Here is a 24497-nt window from a genome sequence, read left to right as displayed (position 1 = left end):
ATATCTTGGTCACCTACTTCGTAATGAAAAATATAAAATACTTCAATTGCTTATAAAGGGGAAGATAAATGGAAGAAGAGAACAAGGAAGACGAAGAAAATCTTGGCTGGCAGAGACATCAGACAGTGGACTGGCATGAGCTCTGAGGGACCGTTTACAGTGATTGAGGATCGCTCAAAATTAGTCAAGGTGGTCGCTGACCTCCGATAGGAGATGGCACTCAAAGAAGAAGAAGACAGTGTTCAAATCAATTTTAACTTATGGATCTGAGAGCTGGGTAAGAAATAAAACACTTGACCAAAGATTAGAGACTGCAGATATGAGAGTCCTGAGAAAGATTGGGTGTGTGAACAGATGGCATCAATGGCAATGTCATATTAAAAATGAAGATGTTAGGAAAGAGCTTTACATTGTTAGCATTCAGGAATGTGTTAGCAGAGCTAATCTCAGGTTATAGTCACTTAAACAGAATGGGAAAGGACAGATTAGTAAAACAAGTGTTCTCTGTCAGATTGGCAGGAAAAAAGACACAGAGGAAGACCATGATGTAGGTGGATTGATACAGTAAAAAGTGCCTTAGAGGATAGAAATATAAGATCTGATAATGTTGGAATCTTGACATGTACAGATTGATTTGGAGGAAAATTGTAGATAGGAAGTTAGTAATGATGTAAGTTTCATGTATTACTATCATATCCTGTACCCCTTGAGGGTGCATGGCAGGAATTTGATGATGATGATAAGGTGATGTTAAAACTGATCAAATTGATATTTGTAATAATCTTTTTAAAATTAATTTGAAAATTTATTAAATGAAGAAAGCCATGATAAAATAACAGTTTTATCACTAATTACTTCATTTCCAAATGTCAATGTTTTTAATATCACTGCCACAAATTGCAGAGTCTGGCAGATTGATGCCATGTATGAGCAGGGATTAAGGGAGAAGGAATCTGTTGAAGAGCTGGGTTATAATCTTGGAATATTTCATGGGAGAGGCTCTTCACATCCCTATGTGAACAGCTGTTTGCTTACGTTATTGATGATTGCCAGTTCTGCAGAAACAGACTGTGAAACATTGGCTAGAGAGTGTCTGTGAAAGAGGGATTAGCCAAACTTCTTTCCTTTGGAAAGCATCAAGAATTTTTATAGAGGTTTTTTTATCTACTCCATATGTGAGAGCAGTATTCTAAACTTCAGCAGACTTAAGATTTGTACAACTTACAAACTGTACTGAAAAGTAACATATTGAGCAAAGAAAGAATGCGAATTTTTGGATGTGGATGCTATTGAAGTGATGTGTTTTTACCAGAAAAACAACAGATCATTGTCAGTCCAGGAAGTGAGTGCTGGTCTTGACTGTTGAACTGAGCATTATCAAAGGTTAGGGAAGAAGAACTAAGGTTTTATATATATATATATATATATATATATATATATATATATATATATATATATAAAAAAAAGAGAAAAGCGTGTTTTGGAAGCATTGAAGGCTAATTAGGTTGTCATTATTCCATTGCAGGATGGTATGGTGATTAGTGTTAGGGCATTGATTGCAAAACATCTTGAAACTTAGACATTTTAGTATTGCATGGTTTATTTTAAGAGTAGGAGGAATGGAGAGTGTTGTCATCAGCATAACTATGGATGAGATTTGAAGTCAGTGAGAGATGGTCATTTTTGTATATGAGTGAAATAACACTGAAACACCTGAGAAAACCTGAAATTTTAAGAGTACTTTCAAAATGAATACATACAATGGTTTATTGTAAGAGTAGGAGGAATGGAGAGTGTTGTCATCAGCATAACTATGGATGAGATTTGAAGTCAGTGAGAGATGGTCATTTTTGTATATGAGTGAAATAACACTGAAACACCTGAGAAAACCTGAAATTTTAAGAGTACTTTCAAAATGATTACATACAATGGAAGGCAGATCATAAGATGACAGTTTGTTGAGAAGCCCTATGTGCTAGATTCTGTCACATACTTTGGAAATATCAAGTGCATCAGCATAGTTGTTGGAAGTTTTTCCACTTGGTTATACTATAAATTAAGGATACCAAAAAATTATATTCTTGGTTTAATCCTTTATCCAAGTGTAAGCAAACAAAGTTTGCACCTGAAGTATTTTCAGGACTGGGCAAATTGTATATAGAAGCTAATGACCTTACATGACATGCCTTAGTATCCCATAATGCAACAGACATGTATAATGCTATGCATTATGGGAAGGGTCACTACCCTGTTATGGGATATGCATTATGGAATCTAGGGCAAGTGATGTGAAGTTATTAGCTTCTATATACAAGTTTCCCAGTCCTGAAAATACTTCAGGTGCAAACTTTGTTTGCTTACACTTGGATAAAGGATTAAACCAAGAATATAATTTTTTGGCACCTTTAATTTATAATGCATCAGCATAAGTTTCTCCATACATTTCCATGGCATGTGTCCAGTAGGAGTGAAGTAGACTAGCAAATCTGTTGTGGGTTTTGAATGGTTGAATTCATACTGGTGGTCAGTGATTGGCTGGCAGTTCTACAGCTGATGAAGATATTGACTATTGATTATCTTTTCTATTATTTAAGACAACACTGAGGTGAGAGTAGGTTGATAGTTTGAGGGCAGTCATCTTCTTCTTCTTCTTCTGCAGCTTCTCCTAATTAAGTGGGGTCACTGTTTATTATGAGTCTCCTCCACACCTTCCTGTCTTGGGCTGTCACCACATCCAAGTTCTTCATCTTCAAGTCCTCTTTTACCAGCTCCCTCCATCTCTTCTTTGGCCGCCCACGCTTCCGCCTTCCTTGCACATCCATCTGCATGACCCTTCTTCCCACATATTCGTCCTCCCTCCTCATCACATGACCAAACCATCTCAACCTTGCCTCCTGTATTTTCGCTCCTAAGTTCGTAACTTTCACTGTTCCCCTGACATAGTCATTTCTCAGATGATCCTTTCTGGTCACACCGCACATCCACCTAAGCATTCTCATCTCTGCTACTTCCATCCTGCTAATGTTATTTTTCCTCAGGGCCACAGTTTCTATAGCATATGTCATAGCTGGCCTCACTACTGTCCTATAAATTTTGCCTTTCAGATTGATCGGCACCTTCTTATCACATAACACTCCAGCCATCTCCCTCCAGTTCCTCCAACCTGCTTGTATCCTGCATCCCACTTCCTTCTCACCTCCTCTATCTTCTTCCACTGTCGAACCTAAGTATCTAAAGTCTCTCACCTTCCTGATGACATTTCCTTCCAGCTCCAGGTCTGTCTCCTGGCCACCGCCCACTGCGCAACACATATACTCTGTCTTACTTCTGCTCAGTCTCATACCTCTCTCTTCCAGTACTTTTCTCCATCTTTCCAGTTTAGTTTCCGCTTCTTCTCTTGAATCTACACACAGCAAGATGTCATCTGCATACAACATTGTCCAAGGTGCATCTTCTCTCACCTCCTCTGTTACCACCTCCATCACAATATTAAACAGAAACGGACTTAATGCTGACCCTTGATGCAATCCAACTGTTACTTGAAAACTTTCTGTCTGTCCCAAACAGGTCCGAACACTTGTCTTCACATTTCTGTACATTTCCTGCACCAACCTGACATATTTCTCCGGCACCTTCTTCTCCCTCAGACACCTCCAGACTTCCTGCCTTGGCACTCTATCGTATGCTTTCTCCAGATCAATAAATACCAGATGTAGCTCCCTTTGTTTCTCTCGATATTTTTCCATCATCTGTCGTAACCCAAAGATAGCATCTGTTGTTGATCTTCCAGGCATGAAGCCAAATTGTTCCTTTGCAATCTCCACCTCCTCCCTCAATCTACCATCAAGAACCCTTTCTAGGATCTTCATTGTGTGGGACATCAACTTTATTCCTCTGTAATTTTTACAGTCTTGTGCATCCCCTTTACCCTTGTAGATGGGAACAAGAGTACTCTCCCTCCATTCCTCGGGTATATTTTCCTGTTGGCAAACTTTCATGAACAGGTCCCACAGCAGGTCAATTCCCTCTTCCCCCTGTGCCTTCCATGCCTCCACTGGAATTCTGTCGGGGCCCACCGCTTTTCCATTCCTCATCCTCTTCATGGCCTCCGTCACTTCCATTCTACTGATGTTCTGCACCATCCCCTCAGAAGGCTGCCCATCTCCTCTGTGAGTCCTTGCATTTTCCTCATTCAGAAGTCCCTCAAAGTATATTTTCCATCTGTTTCTTATGTCCACATCCCTCCATAATACTCTTCCTTCAGCATCTTTGATCTGCCTCACATGTAAGATGTCCTTAGCTGCTTTATTTCTACATTTCGTTAGTTGGTAAATTTTTCTCTGTCCTTCCTTTGTTTCTAATTGATCATACAGATCTTGATATGCCATGGCCTTCGCCTGTGCCACAACTCTCTTGGCTTCTTGCTTTCTCTCTTTGTACACCTCTCTGTCCTCTTCCACTCTTGACTCATCCCACTTCTGCTTTGCCTTCCTCTTAGCTGTCACTGCCACTTGTACATCATTATTCCACCACCAACCCTCCTTCTGCTCTCTAATCTTTCCCGATGTCTCACCAAGCACCTCGATTGCACAGCTCAGGATTACTTTTGAATTATGTTTCCACCAATCTTGTACACTTTCCAGTCCATCCGAAATCCTCTCTAACACTCTCCCTAAAATGATTCCTCACACTCTCTTCTTTTAAGCGAAACCACTTAATTGTCTTCATCCCATGGCAACCAGAAGTTCTTATCTTCGATCTTAATTTAAAGTCTGCGCACAGCAGTCAGTGTTGTTGTGCTACCTGATCTGTTGGAATTACCTTACAATTTGTCACAACCTTAAGATGTTTTCTTCTAGTCAAAATGTAGTCAATTTGTGAGCTGTTGTTACCACTTCTAAATGTTATCAAATGTTCTTCCCTCTTGAAGAAAAACGAGTTCACAATTGCCAGATCAAACGCTACTGCAAAGTCCACAACCCTCTCTCCTTCCTGGTTCATCATTCCCACTCCGTGGCCACCATGCACCCTTTCACAGTCTCTATTCTGTCTCCCTATGTGCCCGTTCAAGTCTCCTCCGACAATCACCATCTCATTTTCTTCCAATTCCCTCATTTCTTCATCTAACACGTTCCAGAACTCATCTTTTTCCTCTGCTGTACAACCAACTTGCGGGGCATATACACAGGGCAGTCATATATCTCCTTTTTGCAATGGACTGAATATGGGCTTACTTCTAGGCTGTAGAGTGGATGCAAACTGAGTATTGTAGAATGTAGAGATGATGAAAGACAGGTGTTAGATATGGATGATATCTCTTGAGTACAATTGGGAAAAGGTGGGATTCTATCAGAGTAGAAGTATTTCTGGCATCTAGGTTGTTTGTGATTATTCTGTTAGCTTTCTTGCCACACACCACAGGAAATCAGACCCTAAACCAGACCCGAGACTCAGATTAAACAACATGGTCAAGGGCACTGATAATTCCTTAGCCGCTTCACGCAAGACCCATGCCGGTATACCATCCAATCCCATAGATGTATTCACATTAAGGTTCTGTAATGGATTATTCACCTCCACTTCATACTCCTGGCATTAGTGTACATGAAATGCAGTGATCCCTTTGTCCCACCCCTATCTTGATGTGTTATTTTAAATGTCCCATTCCCATTTTTTTGTCCTTAGTGCTGGCTCAGGTACATTATATACATTCTTACACTCAACTGTCTCACTGATGTCTGCATATCCACTCCCCCCCCCCTCCTTGGTAGTTCTAGTTTCCCTGGTTCTGCACATCCATTTTCACTTCATTCAGTAACACTTTTTCCAGTCTCCGCACACCAAGTCCATTCAAATGCAGGCCATCCATCTTGTATAAGTCCTTTCGCCCATCAAACTCATTCCACACATCCACGAATCCCACACCACACTGTCTGCATAACCTGCGCATAATGTCATTTGTGATTATGGCCCTCCTTCTAAACTTCTGTCATACTGCGGCAACAGACTCACCATTCTAACTCTGTCACTCTTTTCTTTCGCTACCTTTAACAATACTTTCAAGTCCTCTCTCATAAAAAATTTATCACCTTTCAATTCATTCGTACCCGCCACAACTATTAATTCTTTCACCCTCTGTTTTTGCACTCTAATACTTACATCTCACTTACATCCTTAAATTTCGCACCTGGTAAGTACGATTTAGTTACACTCCCATCTATCACTCCTCTTAATAATGAGTCACCATACAACACTCTTTCCTTCATTTCAGAAACTCTCCCAGTCTTATGCTGTTTATTTACGTTAGTCGAATCACTCTGGGAAGAGTTTTGCAGGTGCTCTAATTGCCGCTGCGCATTTTGTATCACTGCGCACGACCTAGCGATCTCACTTCCTACAAATAATTCCTCATTTTTTTAATCATTTAAACCATTTTCTCTCTCTGTATAGTTGCTTTCACTCTTTCTTTGATTACCACTCTCATTGCCATCTTGTACATCGCAATTCCCTATCAAGCCACTATTTTCACTCACATTTTGGCTTTCTTCAACCATAACTGTCTCACAACCTGACACATACTTCAACTCCTCACTTTGCTTACACTTTCTGCACATTCTCCCAGCACTATCACTTTCAATCCAAACTCCAGCCTCATTCGGGAATGCATACATCCCACACACATCACATTGGACAAACTCTCTCACATTAGTTTTTGAACAATGGCGTCGTATTTTTGGATGCCATTATCTTACGTCACATTGCCGCCATATTCAAATCTATGAAACATATCGTTAAATACTAAATTAAATAACGGAATTCACACCAAAATCACACAGACACAACAAGCTACCAAAATTAGACAATATTATGTTATGATTTTAACCTATATTCTAATTTTCACTCAAAATTATACTTAGCTTTCGGGAGCTCTCTGAAAACACAACCGACCGTCTAGCCCTCTAGCAGGCTAATCCTGAAGGTGTGGAAAGAGGGGAAAATAGTTTCACTGCATAAAGGAGGATCCAAGACTACGGTTGCAAATTACCGACCGATCAGCATATCAGGAGTCGTTGTCAAGGTCTTGGAGAAAGTAGTCAAGAGAAAAATACAGGAATGGATTGATGAAAATGAGATACTGTACTGGGGACAGCATGGCTTTGTGAAGGGTAGATCATGCCTCAGTAACTTGCTCAAGTTTTATAACAAGGTGACGGCTGAACTGGATAAGGGTAATGGGTTTACAGTGATACTGCTGGACCTGGCTAAGGCGTTTGACAGGATACCACATGGAATTCTAATCCTTAAACTACAACATATGGGAATGGATATAGGGTTGGTGAGATGGATAGGTGGGTGGTTGATGGAGAGATATCAAAGAGTAGTTTATTCAGGAGTAGAGTCCAAAAGACGGCCTGTGACTAGTGGTGTGCCGCAGGGTTCTGTTCTTGGACCACTGCTGTTTAATCTGTTCATTAACGATATAGGGAAGGATCTAGGTGGAACAGTTCATTTGTTCGCTGATGATGCAAAGTTGGGTAGGGCGATAGTGAATGCAGAAGATGTCAAAATCTTGCAGGATGACTTGGATAGATGGAGTTCTGGGCTAAGGAGCATGGATGTCAATTTAATGTGACAAAATGTAAGGTTATGCATTTTGGGGTGAAAAGATTAGCAGCAGTATACCACATTGGTGGAACTGTACTCCAGGAGATTGATGAGGCCAGAGACTTGGGAGTGTTGGTGGATAGGGAGATGATGTTTAGGGGCACATTGCAAAAGTAGCTAAATCAGCTCATCAACTCACTTGGTTGTTGAAAAATACCTTGACGAGCAGAGACAAGCAAGTTCTTGTACCTCTGTACTGAGCCTTGATAAGACCTCATCTCGACTACTGTGCCCAGATTTGGTTACCTCGGTTCCTTCTTGATGGGGAGGAGGTGGAGAGGATCCAGAGGCGAGTGACTAAGATGATAGCAGGTCTATGGAATGAACCATATGAGAACAGGTTGAAGATTTGTGGGTTGCAGACACTAGTTGATAGGGGGAAAAGGGGAGATGTGAATGAGACATTCAAATTGCTAAAGGGATTCTATAGGATTAATTCAGATGATATTTTTGAGATCAGGACTGTGGTGGGAGAACTAGGGGACACCTATGGAAGCTGGGTAAGAGTGTGGTTAGCAGGGGTGTTAGAGCTGGGTTCTTTACTTTTAGAGTAATAAATGAGTGGAATAAGCTGCCAGAGTCTGTTGTGGGTGCTATGACGGTGAGCGAGTTCAAGGCAAGGTATGATAGATACTGTGAGAATGTCGTATAGTTGTGTGGACATGATGTTTAGGGCCTCCCTTGATGAGTCTAAGGATTCCCTGGAGTCACCCGAAATAATAATAATATGCATTGTATTGTCCCTAGTATGGTTTTAAGTGATTTGTCTTGGTCATCTGGGCAGGAGTTGCAAGAAAAGAATGATGCCAGGAGATTAGGTCTGGTAAACTGTGATAGGTTATTTGCTGGATGTCAAGAAAAGGAGGAGTGTTATTTATCTGTGTTGAAGATGAATTATATGCTATGCACTTGTGTTGTCAAATAATGTATTGAGTGAGTGAGTCTGGCGATCGAATGACCAAATTACAAGTACATCATCTACTATCTTAACTGGACTTTTCGTTTTAATAGCACAGAGGTTAATAAAGACTTATTGTCGCGACGGCTTTCTTCCTGTCGTGTTCTAACTCACCATCTAGTTTCAAGTCACTTTTATAATTAAAATAACCAATTGCGAAGTGATCACCGATCCAAAAGTAGGGAAATTTATATTTATACTGCGCCACCCTATTCTTAGATTAGTCTATATAAATAGTAGGATCAGTTCTAAATTAAGTCAACAGTCATCTCATTAGGCCGAATCATCTATTATCATTTTTACTTGGGGTTCCCGCAAGATTCGAATATTTATGAACGGTGCAATAATAAGGAATTCAGGCAAACACAATATTTAGATCAACAAAATAAAACATTTAATATATGATATGGTTAACAAATACAGTACAAGAACTCTATTTTAAAATGGAACTATACAATTAACACATCTTCTTAGGTCACTGATACTAATTCAATGTTCTAACTTTCATATACTATTCACAGTCTCACAAACACAAATCTTCTTATCTCAAGTTAATATAACAATTTCACATTTAATCAGTCTTCACAAATCTATCAGCTCAATGTTTATATTCACAGCAGGCAATAAACTACGTAAGCTATATTCAAAGCAAATATATTCCCGGATCTTGAGCATCGGAGATATATTACAGTTAATGCTAGAATAGAGAAACTTATACAACTACTCTTACCAGACAAATTCTTCAATACATCAAATTATTGAGAGAGCACTTATGAATTAACTTAATTAACATTAGCGGAACACACATAACAAATATTCTCCATAGTTCAAACTGTATTACTGTAAGTTGCACTTCACTATTCCAAACAACTGGTAATTAGGTACTAATATCTTTTCCTGTTCACTTTTCTCCAAGTAATCAATATAACCTTTTCCTAGGGCAACATAGAATTTAATTGTAATCCAGATTAACTGGAACTAATCAGAATTTTCGCATTGACTGTCCAGTTTCCTTTTATCTGATTACGGCATCAACCTTTCTTCATAACAACAGCAGATTACGCTTATAACATTAAACTTTATGTTTCACTACTTATAGGTTCACTTCCGAACACTATTTTCATAAATTCCTGCCCTCAGGATTTTATAATCTTGGTTCCGCATAACTCTCTCCTCACTCGCTTAATAATAATTCTTCTCCCTTCCCTGTCTTATCTATATTCTCCCTACTCTTTCTGCTTTCTCCCTATCTCTCTCTATCTATCTGACCTTCACTCCCACCTTACGTTCGAACGCCACGCTCTCTTCACTCGTGGATGTTTACGCGTGCGTCTCCATGACAACAGACTAAACGTAAACATTTCGCTAATGTAATGTATGCTCTGTTACGACTACATTTGTGATTACATAACATTAAATATTTTACAAATAAGAACAACATAATATTTAAGCTACTTCATCAACCTTTCGATTACGTATACAGTTAAATATAAAATAACACTTTACGTTACATCATATATATTTGGTTATACAGAATTCTATACATTTTATTATTTCATAAATTAATAGTAGATCAGGTTTTAATTAAATATTTAATTAGTAATTCTCAATTAAGGACTAATAAATAATTTTATATAAGTCATGATTAATATTTAATAAGCAATGTTAAATGTGAATAAAAAAAAAATAAATTACATAACATAGCTTCATTCACAATTTAACATAGGCTCACCCTTTCTTTGAAAAATTTTTATTATAAGAAAAATTTTTCTTTTTACACTAGGCTCCTTTAAAAAAAACTGGATTACATATTTCCTTTTCGATTTCTCAAGTAATACCAAGTTTTACTGAAACTTGGTTCCTTATTATGATTTGTGCCTTTATTCTCTTTCACATTATCAACAATTCTCTTATTACTATTATCATCAATTTCTGTATGTCTTCTAAGTTTGTAGTATAGGATTCTCTTCTTTGAATTAAATTCACGTTCTCCATTATTAGAGTTAAGTTTTTGTTGTCCCACAACTTGGTGGTTTGTTCTATGATATAGATTAGACATTTTACCAAAATTGACTTCAACCTTTAGTTTACTATTAGTGGTAACTTCTGATTTGGGTTTTGTCACTACTACTTTTTGCTCATCAGTAAGAAGAGGAGTATCAGATTGAATGTCTACATGAGAGTTATCACCACTATCTCTATTAGATGATTGATTCACAGCTGATTTTTCTTCAGTGGATGGTCCTGATTCAAGTGGCAATCTAAGCTGTTTTGTTTGATACTTGGACTTATCATAATTATGAATTTCATTTCTTCTAGTACATCTCCTTTTGTTCATCAGGGTTATTTCCTCCTTAGAAAAGTCACAAGAAAATTTATATCTTGCTAGGAAGTTTGTTCCCAAGATAATGTGAGAATCTAGATTGGAAGTAGTGGGGACAACAAGTAGGTCTTGCCACACATACAGTCCAAATTCTGGTAGGTATATTCTAGCTCGAACCTTTTCATACGCTACGAAGTTTGGATTTGAAAGAGTAGTAATTTTTACAGGTTGTCTAAGTTTGGCAATACTATTCCTTAACTTATATCTTATACTTTGGAGATAGTCCTTTCTAATAGTTGAAGCATTACATCCAGTATCTAATAAAATACTACACTCAGAACCTAGGATTTCTCCTCTAACTGTCATCATTCTATCATTAGGTGCCTGGTGTTTCTGAATTCTATTATTTCTTCTGTGGGGTTTGTATCCAAATTTTGAATTCCATCTGTTGTTATAGTAGTTATCCTTGTTATGGAAACAGTTCCTGGCATAATGTCCAACTTTGCTGCAATTGTAACACCTAAGAGGATTTCTTTGCTTTGTCTCTGTCTTGGATTGAGGGATAGCAGACATTTGTTGTCTAACATCATTTAATCCTCGGATTACCTCATCTAGGCTACTTAAAATAGGTTGACTTTGTTTTTCAACCTCATGCTTGATCATCTCATCAATTTTATTTGTAGTGGGGTTTTGATTTTCTTGAGAACTCAAAGTAATAGCTGATAACTGTCTCACAACTTCATTAAGACTATCCATTATTGGCTGATTTAACTTATTCACCTCCTGGTGAATTAGGGATTTTACTTCTGTCATCAGTTTCTTGTCCATTTGCTCTTTACTCTCTGTCATGTAGTTTACACTACTTGAATTTTCTCCAGTATTCTTCGCTTTTCCTTTTTCAACTTTACTCTTCTTTTCTATTTCTGATTGGTTGAATGAACTATCAGTCTTATTCACAATATTCACAAGTCTTGCATTGTTTGAGGGATAAAGGTCTCCTAATATTTGTTCTTTTTCCTTAACACTTTTGAGACACTCTTCTAAAGTAGAAATTTTCTTCTTGTAGGCTGTTTCTCGCAATTCTTGCCTAACACCTTGTCTAAATTGTTGGAACACAGCCCAATCTAAGTGAGGTTTATCTTCACCAGTAACATTCAAACTGTTGGCCAAAGTTAATAATCGATTGTAAAAATCAGTAACAGTCTCTTTATCCTTTTGAATAATTTTCTGCAATTTCCATAAGTTAGGACCTACACTTCTAAGTTTACAAAATTGAGACAATAAGGTGTCTTTAAATTTGGAATACTCAAACGTTTCTCGAAGTATTGGAGAAGAATGCAAAAATGTTTTTGCTTTACCTACCAATTTACTTCTAATCAGAACTAGCAATTGAAAATCAGTCCAACCTGCAATTTCTCTAAGTTTTTCAACATAGGTAAAGAAAAATAGTACATCATCTGATTCTTCACCTGAATATTGGGGAAAAACCTGTTGCGGGTTTACCGTACGAAAGAATTCACTGTCATTCATTTCAGAGTTTGATGTGACAGCCATAGTGATTAATAAATTACTATCTCAATTAATTCAATCTTTTTACTTTAAAATTAACTTTTATCTTTGCCTGAGTCCAAATTATAACCAGTTCACTGTGATTTAATTATTTCACTTTCTAAAATTTCAGGGAGTAATTCCACGATTATTATCACTAAACTTAAATTCAATTTCTTATCTTATAGTTGTTAAATTTAATTCCTACTAATTAAATCACATCCTGCCAACTGCGCCATTTGTCGCGACGGCTTTCTTCCTGTCGTGTTCTAACTCACCATCTAGTTTCAAGTCACTTTTATAATTAAAATAACCAATTGCGAAGTGATCACCGATCCAAAAGTAGGGAAATTTATATTTATACTGCGCCACCCTATTCTTAGATTAGTCTATATAAATAGTAGGATCAGTTCTAAATTAAGTCAACAGTCATCTCATTAGGCCGAATCATCTATTATCATTTTTACTTGGGGTTCCCGCAAGATTCGAATATTTATGAACGGTGCAATAATAAGGAATTCAGGCAAACACAATATTTAGATCAACAAAATAAAACATTTAATATATGATATGGTTAACAAATACAGTACAAGAACTCTATTTTAAAATGGAACTATACAATTAACACATCTTCTTAGGTCACTGATACTAATTCAATGTTCTAACTTTCATATACTATTCACAGTCTCACAAACACAAATCTTCTTATCTCAAGTTAATATAACAATTTCACATTTAATCAGTCTTCACAAATCTATCAGCTCAATGTTTATATTCACAGCAGGCAATAAACTACGTAAGCTATATTCAAAGCAAATATATTCCCGGATCTTGAGCATCGGAGATATATTACAGTTAATGCTAGAATAGAGAAACTTATACAACTACTCTTACCAGACAAATTCTTCAATACATCAAATTATTGAGAGAGCACTTATGAATTAACTTAATTAACATTAGCGGAACACACATAACAAATATTCTCCATAGTTCAAACTGTATTACTGTAAGTTGCACTTCACTATTCCAAACAACTGGTAATTAGGTACTAATATCTTTTCCTGTTCACTTTTCTCCAAGTAATCAATATAACCTTTTCCTAGGGCAACATAGAATTTAATTGTAATCCAGATTAACTGGAACTAATCAGAATTTTCGCATTGACTGTCCAGTTTCCTTTTATCTGATTACGGCATCAACCTTTCTTCATAACAACAGCAGATTACGCTTATAACATTAAACTTTATGTTTCACTACTTATAGGTTCACTTCCGAACACTATTTTCATAAATTCCTGCCCTCAGGATTTTATAATCTTGGTTCCGCATAACTCTCTCCTCACTCGCTTAATAATAATTCTTCTCCCTTCCCTGTCTTATCTATATTCTCCCTACTCTTTCTGCTTTCTCCCTATCTCTCTCTATCTATCTGACCTTCACTCCCACCTTACGTTCGAACGCCACGCTCTCTTCACTCGTGGATGTTTACGCGTGCGTCTCCATGACAACAGACTAAACGTAAACATTTCGCTAATGTAATGTATGCTCTGTTACGACTACATTTGTGATTACATAACATTAAATATTTTACAAATAAGAACAACATAATATTTAAGCTACTTCATCAACCTTTCGATTACGTATACAGTTAAATATAAAATAACACTTTACGTTACATCATATATATTTGGTTATACAGAATTCTATACATTTTATTATTTCATAAATTAATAGTAGATCAGGTTTTAATTAAATATTTAATTAGTAATTCTCAATTAAGGACTAATAAATAATTTTATATAAGTCATGATTAATATTTAATAAGCAATGTTAAATGTGAATAAAAAAAAAATAAATTACATAACATAGCTTCATTCACAATTTAACATTATTACTCCAGAAATGCCTATATAAAAGTTGATTATTTAGCCATTGCATTGCTGTACCTTCAGTGTGTAGGGAAAAATTTCTGTGCCATAAGAAGTAATTTAGAGAATTTGAGCTAAAAAAAAGACTCATATTGGAAGAAAGAAAGGAAGGCAGGCAGGGATTTTTCTTTTTAATTCAGAGATAGTATCATTAATATTGAAGACATTATTGAGCATAGCAAGAATATTATAGTGACTGGCACATTTTCATTATTATGTATTGAATTTATTTTTTAAAAATAAAATTGTAGGAGTTGATGGCAAAATTTTAACTAACTGATATTGAAATAAGGAACTATAGTTTTATACATTTTTGAAAAACTATATATTCTAGCAGTTAGAGAAAGTGATTTTTCCTACATTATCTGAATAGTAATAGGTTGCATATTCTGACAGTTTGAAAGGATTTGTTTATTTATTTATTTTTTTGGATGAAATGTTGCTAACCTATTTATTATATGTGGTTGCATCAGTAAACATTACAGCTGATTTTTCATTATATGCATGTTATGTTGATGATTTCAGTAGCATCCCCATTATCTGTCTTAGTTGCAGTGTCATTAAGATTACATGTATGTTTCACTTCTGATATTGAGACTACATCTTTATTAATGAGAACTAGTTTTATGTAGGCCAACAACTTGTGAAACTTTTTCAGGTTTTATTGTTATTTCAGTACAACTAGTTCTTGTTATTGAATATGGAGTCTTTATACCAGGAATCATGCAAAATTTGCTTAACCACAGAAATATGAGACTTTGTTAGGATTACTTTTTTAGTAGTTTCATAGCCAATCTTACTTCTTTGGACAAGTTATTTTTGCAAGGACTGTTGCTGCATAAAGTTACAAAATAGCTTTGTTGCAGCATTGTTGAGAAATGATATACTTAGTACATATGTGTTTAGTTCTTTGTGACTCATCTTAATAGCTTTGATCCTGGATTGAAGTGCACATTGAGCAACAAGGGTCAAATAGGCAAATTTGTCATGGTACGTACCCTGGCTTGTAGGGTAGTGTCACATTACTTCTGTAGAATGTATTTGACTTGATATATGTGGTGTTGATTTGCAATACACAAAAAAAATTTCTAGTTTCAGTACAGTTAAGCAGTTTAAAATGATAGCTGATCTACTGGTGAGGAGCTTGAATTATTATTCAACACAATAACATAAATTTTACATTTTGGTCTGTGATTCATATCTAGTATTGTTAGGACTGTTTGTTCACTTTGTGAAACAAAGAGTTTTAGGACAAAAGTGCTGTCCTTTTTATCCACTAGTGCCTGATATTTCTTAACTTCCTTCCCTGTTTTTTTTTTTTTTTTTTAACTTTCATATTGTTTTTGAACTATGATCATCAGCTGTCCATGCTAATCTTCCTCTACAGGCTTTCAGGTTACTCTAGCATATGATATGAGGGCAAGCCAAAAAATGTTTTGTTACCTATAAAAGAAAAGGTGTGTTGAGCAGAGTCTTCGGTTATTTTTATGATTTTTGAACCACCTCTGTAAAACATATAAAATTGATATCTGTTTTACAGATATAAAAGTTTTTAGCCACAACTAGTTCAAGTGATATTGGCAATCAGCAACAGATCACCATCAGCTCCTAATCAGGACAGAAAATCCTATGAAGTTTGTTAAAAATCCATTTCATGTATGTGTTATAGAAACTGTTGATACTGTTGATGTCAGCAGTGTCAGAAAATGTGTTAGAAAAATAAAAATGAGGAGAGGGTGTGCTCCCTGATCATCTACTTGAGTAGATAAATCTGAACTAGGCAGATTATCAGACACTACAACTAATGAAAAGTTAGAAAAAGGTGGATGAATGGATTCGTCAAGGTTACTATGGATCTGCCAAGAACATTCTTTGTCTTGGATGTGAAGCATAGTGACGGAGTGATGATAGAAAAATTTTGGAAATTTGTTGTAGTACTGTGATTTAGAGTCAAAAGAATCAAGATTTGCTCAGATCTTCAGAAAGGATGGGTATTATTACTTTCATATAATACTTTTCTGTTGTTACAAAGTAACCATCTTCTGGAATAATGAAAGCATTATTCTGAGAGATTTTTTTAAATTTAGGTGATATCTTAAACGAGGATAATATTGTAAGACAGAAAAACCTAACAAAAAACTGTCAAAACTAAAGAGCCGGCTTAAATCATTAGACACAACCTTATATTCATATAGTGCTAGATCTAATATGGTTACTCAACCACAGAGTTAAACACATGAGAGCAAGGTTCTTGCTCACATGGCTTTGTACAAGAATGCAGGAGCTTTGCTCTCTTGTGCTGGATTTTTTGCCAGAAATAACATGGTGGTTGTTTGCATGCTCCACTTCCCATGTCTGCCATCCCACAACTCTTTTTAGTTTTTTAAAAACTAAAGTTGGCAAATAAAAGAAATTTTATAACATCATTACAAATGGAAAAAAATTGCATATTATACTTGCCAAATTCAAAACATAAACCGTTTGTAAAACATAGCAAATTGATACTGTATGAGTGTGTTTGTGTGCTTGTGCATGGGTTGGTAGGCAAGGCTCTTATTTATTTATTTATACATAATCCGAAATTGTTTTAAAGACCAAACATGGAACTTTTTCATGCCACTTCAAGCCTGATCTCACAATAGAATTCATCTTCCACTTAAAAGGCATTTACAAACGTTCATTCTTGTGGATGTTTGTGAATGACTTTGTTAAGCTGAATGAAACTAAAATTAAATTAATTTACGTTTCCTACAGACTTAACATGGGCTTGCTTTGAATCAATTATTGATATATCAGAATATACTAAACACTTGTAAATTTCCAAAATATTACTAAACTGAAAATCTTTCATTTATTTATATTATAATGTAAAGTATTGTAAGTTGCTAAATTGCTTAAACCTTACTGCTTAAGTGTAAGTACTTATAAATTGCTGGAAGAAAAAAGATAATCAAATTAAATAAAAGTGGCCGGAGTCTAAACACGTGCAACAAAGAGTACAGGTGCACCCTTTTGGTAAGCAAGTAGTTCCCCCCCCCCTCATACATTCCGAAAATCACGCTAAGAATTCCGTGTGTGGCACTCAGTACTGGGTGACGTGATGTGATGCTGAAAAATAGGAGGAGAAATTGATGACGTAGAGTGAACGTTGTGGCGTGCAATTTAAAAAGTCGTGCAGTGCCTGAAAAGGGCTCTTACTCTTATGCTGTCTTACGCACTGGATCTCGTGCCTTCTTGAGGTCTTGCTGTTGTGTGTGAAGCCTCCTCGTTGCGTCCCCTCGTTCCCCACAGACTCGAGACAATGACCGAGGAACTTTGCTGTGGAATTCCCAAAAATTTACCGATCGGCGACCAGCCCAGCAGAAGATAATCACCTTCTGCTTTGGGGAGATATCATTACAATGTTGAGCCAGTTCACTATAGAACAAATCTACCTATTTTTGGTGGCAGAAGTAAGTGCAGCTCGAACCCTTGAAGAATGCCTCAGAAAAAGCAGAAGGAATGTGGAGTCGAAAGACGAGGTTTGTGAAGTGGCCAAATAGTTCCCCAGCAGTTGGTAATATACAGTCTATGTTTTTTATAAGTAAATGTATATTAGAAGGATATCTGTAAATTTTAGGAAGGACTCTAGAGATTGTTTCTTTTAATGATAGAATAAGTTATGAGAATTTTGAGTATTTTGTGAAAGGAATAGTGCGAGAGCACGTGGAGCCTAGGAATTGTATCTTTTAATGATTGAGTAAGTTATGAGAATTTTGTGAGAGAAATTGTATGAGAGCACATGAAGCTAATTTAGTAATTCAGTTAACAAATGAACTTAGTATTGATGAATAAGTTGATTTTTCAAGTATAAATTGTAAACCTTAAATGAAGTTCTTTGTCATGCATGCTAAGATAGATATAGCGAATCTGAATAATTAGTGCTCATTCATTACCAATTGTAGATTACTTAATCAGAGTGTATTCATAATGTGTAAAATGTTTCATTTGAATTAAATGTTTTGTTTTCTTTGTTTAACTGATGACTTGCCTGATTTTCTTCTCTATTGCACTTTCTCATAAAATACGGACCACAGTGGGAGATTAATTTATAGAGAGGCTACGACTGCAAACATAACTCTTAGTAAAATAAGATTGTATGCTAAACTGTGTTCTGGTTCCTTGATTCTACAATCTTTGTTAATCTAGGATTTGGGGTGGCGCAGTGAAAAATAAATTTTCCCTGAATCTGAAAAAGGAATTAGAACCAGTGTTGAGACAAAGGAATTGGCATTGACCATTAGTATTCCCTTTGTCCCCCAAACCACTAGCATCGTTCTTATAGGTAAAGATCGGCCTAGAGAAAATGTTGAAGTTAAGAGAAATAAAGTTTTACTATAGAAGGATCTTACTAGGGCATAGATACAAGTAAGATTTAAGAGTAGAAAGCAAAATTAAGATATAAAGAGTATAAAAGAAAATAAATAAAAGATATACAGAATTTTACACCTTACTCATGATGCAATTCAAACTCACTCACACTGTGGGTTCAAATTGCTTGGCAGAATAATTATGCTATCCATATAAATTTATTCATAAATTAACATGGAATAAGAGAGAGAGAGAGAATTCACAAAGGTATTTACAACTTCAATATATGAATTGAAGATTAGAAATAAAGTAGCTGATTGAAGAGCTAGGCCACTGTTTGAGCATTATTTATGAATTAGGAATATACGAATAGATGACATTGATAATAGTAGTACAGACAGTGAGTTGTGTAGTGTAGAGTGGAATCTCATCATGAGTCCTTTACATTCCATGGAAATGTCACATACCACATTGAAAATGGTGATATCAGAAAGGAATTTAGCATTATTTTAGCATGTTCTTTAGATCTTATTTACTTATCTACTTATTTTTTAATAGCTTATAAGTAAACTTAAGTGGAATTGGCATAAACAGAATTTGAGATAAAAGATACAAAATAAGCATTTGAGGCAAAAATGGCAAGGAAAAAACTCAGAGGAGGATTCAGTTATAGATTGATCAACTGCACCAACTTTAAAGCATTTTGCCATTTAAGCAAAATGTATAAGTTTTATAAAGTGAGTTGTACCAAATTCAAATCTAATGTCAGAATTTCTGTATCACAGTTTCTGAGGAGAATAAAAATCTTGTGTTCAGATAAAATTTTAATGAAACAGTTGAAACAATAATTTTTACAAAAGAAATTTTTTCTTGATGTTTTTCATTTGAATTGATACTTTCCATGCTAGTTATTATTTTGATTGAACCTTTTGGTCATGGTTTTGATCATTGGTCATGTTTATTGTATACTGAGTTGATTGGAAGAAAAAAAATGTGAATCAAGGCCATAGGAAGTTTAGGCAAACTGATTTAACAACCAGCTGTGCAGATTGCAGTGTTATTTCACCCACATGTACGAAAACTGATCAGTGAATAAACAGCATTCATTAGACTTTATCTGATGTGTCTCTACCAATCGCATGATGTTATGATGTTCTGAATAACCACTTAATAAGCAACATATATTAGAATAATGATCAGTAACTGCAGTGCTGTCCTTCGCTAAGAGACAGCTGCAGAGCTATCCTTTAGCTTAGTGTTTGATATGAAAAAATTTAATCAATGTTAATTTTTTTTAACATGAAAATTTTAATGAAAAAAATTAAAAAAATGGATGATAGATAAAAAATAATACCTCATTCATAATCTGAGATTGAATATATATTATAAATTTGATTTTCTTATTATAAGTTCATATATTTTTATTAATGTTATGGGTTTCTAGAGGTGATATTTCTAGAAGTACTGAAAAAATGTCTCATCACCTTTCATTTGTCTGTGATGCTTGATTAATTAATTTGTTGTAATGATTTTTTTATTTCATTTGTTGATTTTGGTATATTTTTAGTCGCGAATATGCATGTTTTCCAACCTAAACTGGGTGTATTGTTTTTAAATTGGGATAAGTATCACTTTCTCTATATTTAATCATATACTTCATATGGATAAATAATTATTATTATTTATTTTTTTACATAGTAAATATTTATTGAAATATTTATTATTTGAAGATTCATAAAGGACTAGATATTACATGAATAAAGTAAGTTTATTGGCATTTAGCATTGAAACCATGCTCATGTCATCTTCTCTTTCATGTTAGGCATAGTTGTCTGTCACCTCCAAGAAACTTAGTTTTTTAATACTGCTTATGTTAGAACAGTTATTATTATCTGCTTTGTGTGTGTTATGGCTGTAAATTGCATCTGTTCTTCTGATCAGTTTGTCCTTGTTTTATGAAATAAAAAATCTCAGTTTCCATGAGGGAGAAAACTGCCACCCCTATGTGAGACCATCTAACTCACCTTCAATCAGAAAGTCCTGATAAAGATTCTTCAGCTCCTAAACTGGAGCTTTGTCTATACCAATTGAGCTATGGAGACTCTACTGGAACTATTTTACTCCACTTATATACTTCATATGGATAAATAATTATTATTATTTATTTTTTTACATAGTAAATATTTATTGAAATATTTATTATTTGAAGATTCATAAAGGACTAGATATTACATGAATATAAATCTCGCCACCCAAAAAAAACTTTGTATTGTATGCATACTTGTCTTTTTCTCCATTAAATGTACTAGAAAAAAATATTTGATTCCTAAAAATCATATGGCACGAACATGTGGTAAAAATGGCATGTACAAAAGGCAGAGTTAGTCAGAAGTGTCCTACCATAATTTTCTACCAAATCTTGATACTATAAATTGGAAACAAACCATATTTAACTTTGGAGCTTAGCTAGCAAGGCATTTGCCGATAATTGAGGACAAAGAAGGTTCTTCAATTGACTGTATACATGTCTATGACTAGGGGGGGGGGAATAAAAAAATAAGACACACACCAATGCCTTTGCCACATATTTCAACTTTGACTGTTTCAGATAACTTAGTCCATCCTCTAATCATAACACACTAACTATAATTCTGAAACTGTCACATAAGTGAAGTGAAATGTATTAGTTTTCATTAAATATTTAGTATATGTATATAAAGTAAATCATTATCTATTAAGTAAAAACTGCATTTTTTTTCTTCATAATTATTGATTTTTTTTTCCAACTATATCATTCAAACCTTCTAGTTTATTGCAGGAAAAAAGGTACTGGAGGAGATATATCTATTTGTGGATCAATTATGCCCTTTATGAAGAACTTCAGGTAGGCGATGTAGAAAGAACAAGACAAGTTTACCAAGCTTGTCTTCAGCTTATACCACATAAAATATTCACTTTTGCAAAAATTTGGTTATATGCAGCACAGTTTGAAATCAGACAGAAAAACCTAAAAGGAGCTAGGAAGTTATTGGTAAGTGTAAAGGAATTCATAAATAATAGAAATAATAGTTGAACATTTATTCTTTATATCCTTTTTTAAAAATGACAGTAAAATTTAGTTGGATCTGATAAAATTTTTAATGAAAATTATTAGTAATAACATGAAAACATTAGTGTTGAGAAGCCTATATAAAATGGGCCAGATTTATTCTTTACAATCTTCCTTTTTTAAAAAAAATTAAAATAAAAAAATAATAAAATTTAGTTGGATGTGATAAAATTTTTAATGAAAATTATTAGTAATAAGATAAAAATCAGATCTGTATAAGTGGCCAGGATTTTTTAGTATAAAATAATGCAGAAACAGCAGTTTAAAGCTTGGAAGAGTTTGATTTGAACACAGCATAGTATTGGATGTGATATCAGCACTGAAGGGATGTGCAAAAGAGTTGGCACATTTCCCTTGGCCTCATTCAGTTTGAGTCTCGGTATATGCATACTTCCTAGTGATTGGTAAGAAAGCATGATAACTCTATTATTTTTTTTATTATTTATTATTTTAAGTAGCATAGTCCTACTATGCTACTTAATTTGTTATATATGTATTGCCATTATCTACACACATCATGTACTAATAGTATTTTTTTGTCTGCAAATTTCATATGTACTCTGGCCAATTTGCTTATGTGGGATAATGAAACAAAAAAAAAACACTCCAGTGTTTGGGAGAAAATCCCTGCTATTTTTATCTGAGATTGGCACAATATCATGTCATTCTTTCATTTGCACTATGGAGCACTTATACAAGGATGGAGCTAGGACTAGTTTAATGAATCATATAGACCAATCAGTGTCTCTGGTGGGTCATCAAGGTATTGAAAAGGCTGGTTAGGAATTGTATTCAAAGGTGATTAGATAGCATAGTGATCCTCCTATTCTACAACAGAGTGACAGCAGGGTGAGGGAAATGGATATGCAGTAGCAATGCTACTGAAAGTTTTTCATTTGGTTAAACCATAAATTATAGATGCCAAGAAATTATATTCTTGGTTTAATCCTTTATCCAAGTGTAAACAAAAAAAGGTTTGTGAATATATCTTCACAACTGAGCTATTTGTATATAGAGACTAATGACTTCATGTCGATTGCCTTAGTATCCCACAATGCAAAGCACCCCCACCTTTCAGACTTGTATAATGCTATGTGTGGCCCTTCCCATAATGCATAGCATTATACACGTTCGAAAGGGGATATGCTTTGTATTATGGGAAACTAAGCTATGCATGTTAGTCATGAAGATACTTTATGCATACACTTGGATAAAGGATTAAACCAAGAATATACTGCACATCTATAATTTATAATTCACAAGCTGTTCTGTCTTATTTTTCTGCTGTTCCATATCACCTCTTCACTGCAGTCATTATTCTTCCTTCCAGCAATAGTCTACAGCTGACTCATACCAAAATTATTTACATACAGTCCATCACTGTTATATAGTTCCATTTATACAGTACATTTAAGTGATGGATTTTCATTCTACTTTGTGAGCCTATGTATAACACATATGGGCAATCCCCAGGCCAGATACAGCCCTCTACTTCTTTTGATCCAGCCTGAAACTATTTCAGCAAAGTTTGTCTGATTCATGGTGGGAGAAAACATGGGGTGTTCTACTAACTCACATTAAGCTGACGTCATATGACTTGCGCAAAACACACTATGTTTTCTCCAACCAAGGTCTCTTTCTCACTTTGACTAGTGGCGTGTGTGAACGTGTTACAACATGTCAGTTCGGTACTTGCGTTGGTGTTGTGCTTTGTTCAGTGCCTGCATTGATGATGTGTTCTGTTCAGTGCCTGCGGTGTAGAAGACGGTTTTGTTTGAGTTCTGAATATCGCTTATAAATTTGGGACAATGTCAGGGGTTATTGCAAAAAAAAGAAAAGTAGATGTAGAGAATCGTCAATTTCATGACAACTGGATGGAAGATTATTATTTTATTCTGAATAAAGGTTTACCTGTATGTTTGCTGTGCAACGAATCTGTATCCGTCAACAAAGAATATAACTTGAAGAGACACTTTACTTCAAGACATGCGGATCACCCAAAAATTGATGGACAACTACGAAAAGATGAAATACAGAAGTTGAAGAACTTGGATACCCAGCAGCAAATGTTCAACAAGCAAAGAATGCAGCACCACAGCATTGTCAAAGCCAGCTTTGTGGTAAGCAAAAAAATCGCTAAGCATTCTAAGTCATTCAAAGGAGAATTTATCAAAGAATGTCTGCTGGATGTTGCAAGTATAATATGTCCTGAAAAGAAAAAAGACTTCGAGAATATTTGTTTGTCGAGACATACTGTTGTCTGGTGGATAGAAATTATGGCTGATGATATCAAAAAAAGTTTCAAAGAGAAGATTGCTAGATTGGAAGCATTTTCAATTGCTTTGGATGACAGCATCGACCTCCGATACAGCACAACTAGCAATATTTATTCAAGGAGTTGAGGTGGATTTCAACATCACACAAGAATTATTGGCGCTTCGGCCGTTAAAAGGAACAACTACCTGTGAAGATATATTTGAAACAGTCAATACAGTTTTCGAGAGATTTGGGCTTAAATGGAGTTCACTATCTGGCAAATGCACTGATGGAGCCCCTGCAGTGGTTCGTGCACAGAAGGGATTTATTGGAATAGTTCATGAAAGAGCAATAGAACTAC

General features: G+C 35.2%; 1 protein-coding gene across 1 annotated transcript in view; it reads left to right on the top strand.

Moving 5' to 3' along the window:
* crn (pre-mRNA splicing factor crn) overlaps window positions 1-24497 on the top strand; it is a 300399-nt gene that overhangs the window by 164989 nt on the left and 110913 nt on the right. The window contains exon 10 of the mRNA XM_090398753.1: window positions 21590-21802. Within this exon, the coding sequence (XP_090254879.1) occupies window positions 21590-21802 (213 nt within the window). The remainder of the gene's footprint in view (window positions 1-21589; window positions 21803-24497) is intronic.

This window comes from Typopeltis vanoorti, chromosome 10 (genome assembly GCF_054136105.1).
Source record: "Typopeltis vanoorti isolate ZY-2024b chromosome 10, IOZ_Tvanoo_1.0, whole genome shotgun sequence".
NCBI lineage: Eukaryota > Metazoa > Arthropoda > Arachnida > Uropygi > Thelyphonidae > Typopeltis > Typopeltis vanoorti.
Note: the sequence above shows the minus strand (reverse complement) of the source record. Positions and strands in the feature narration are given on the sequence as shown.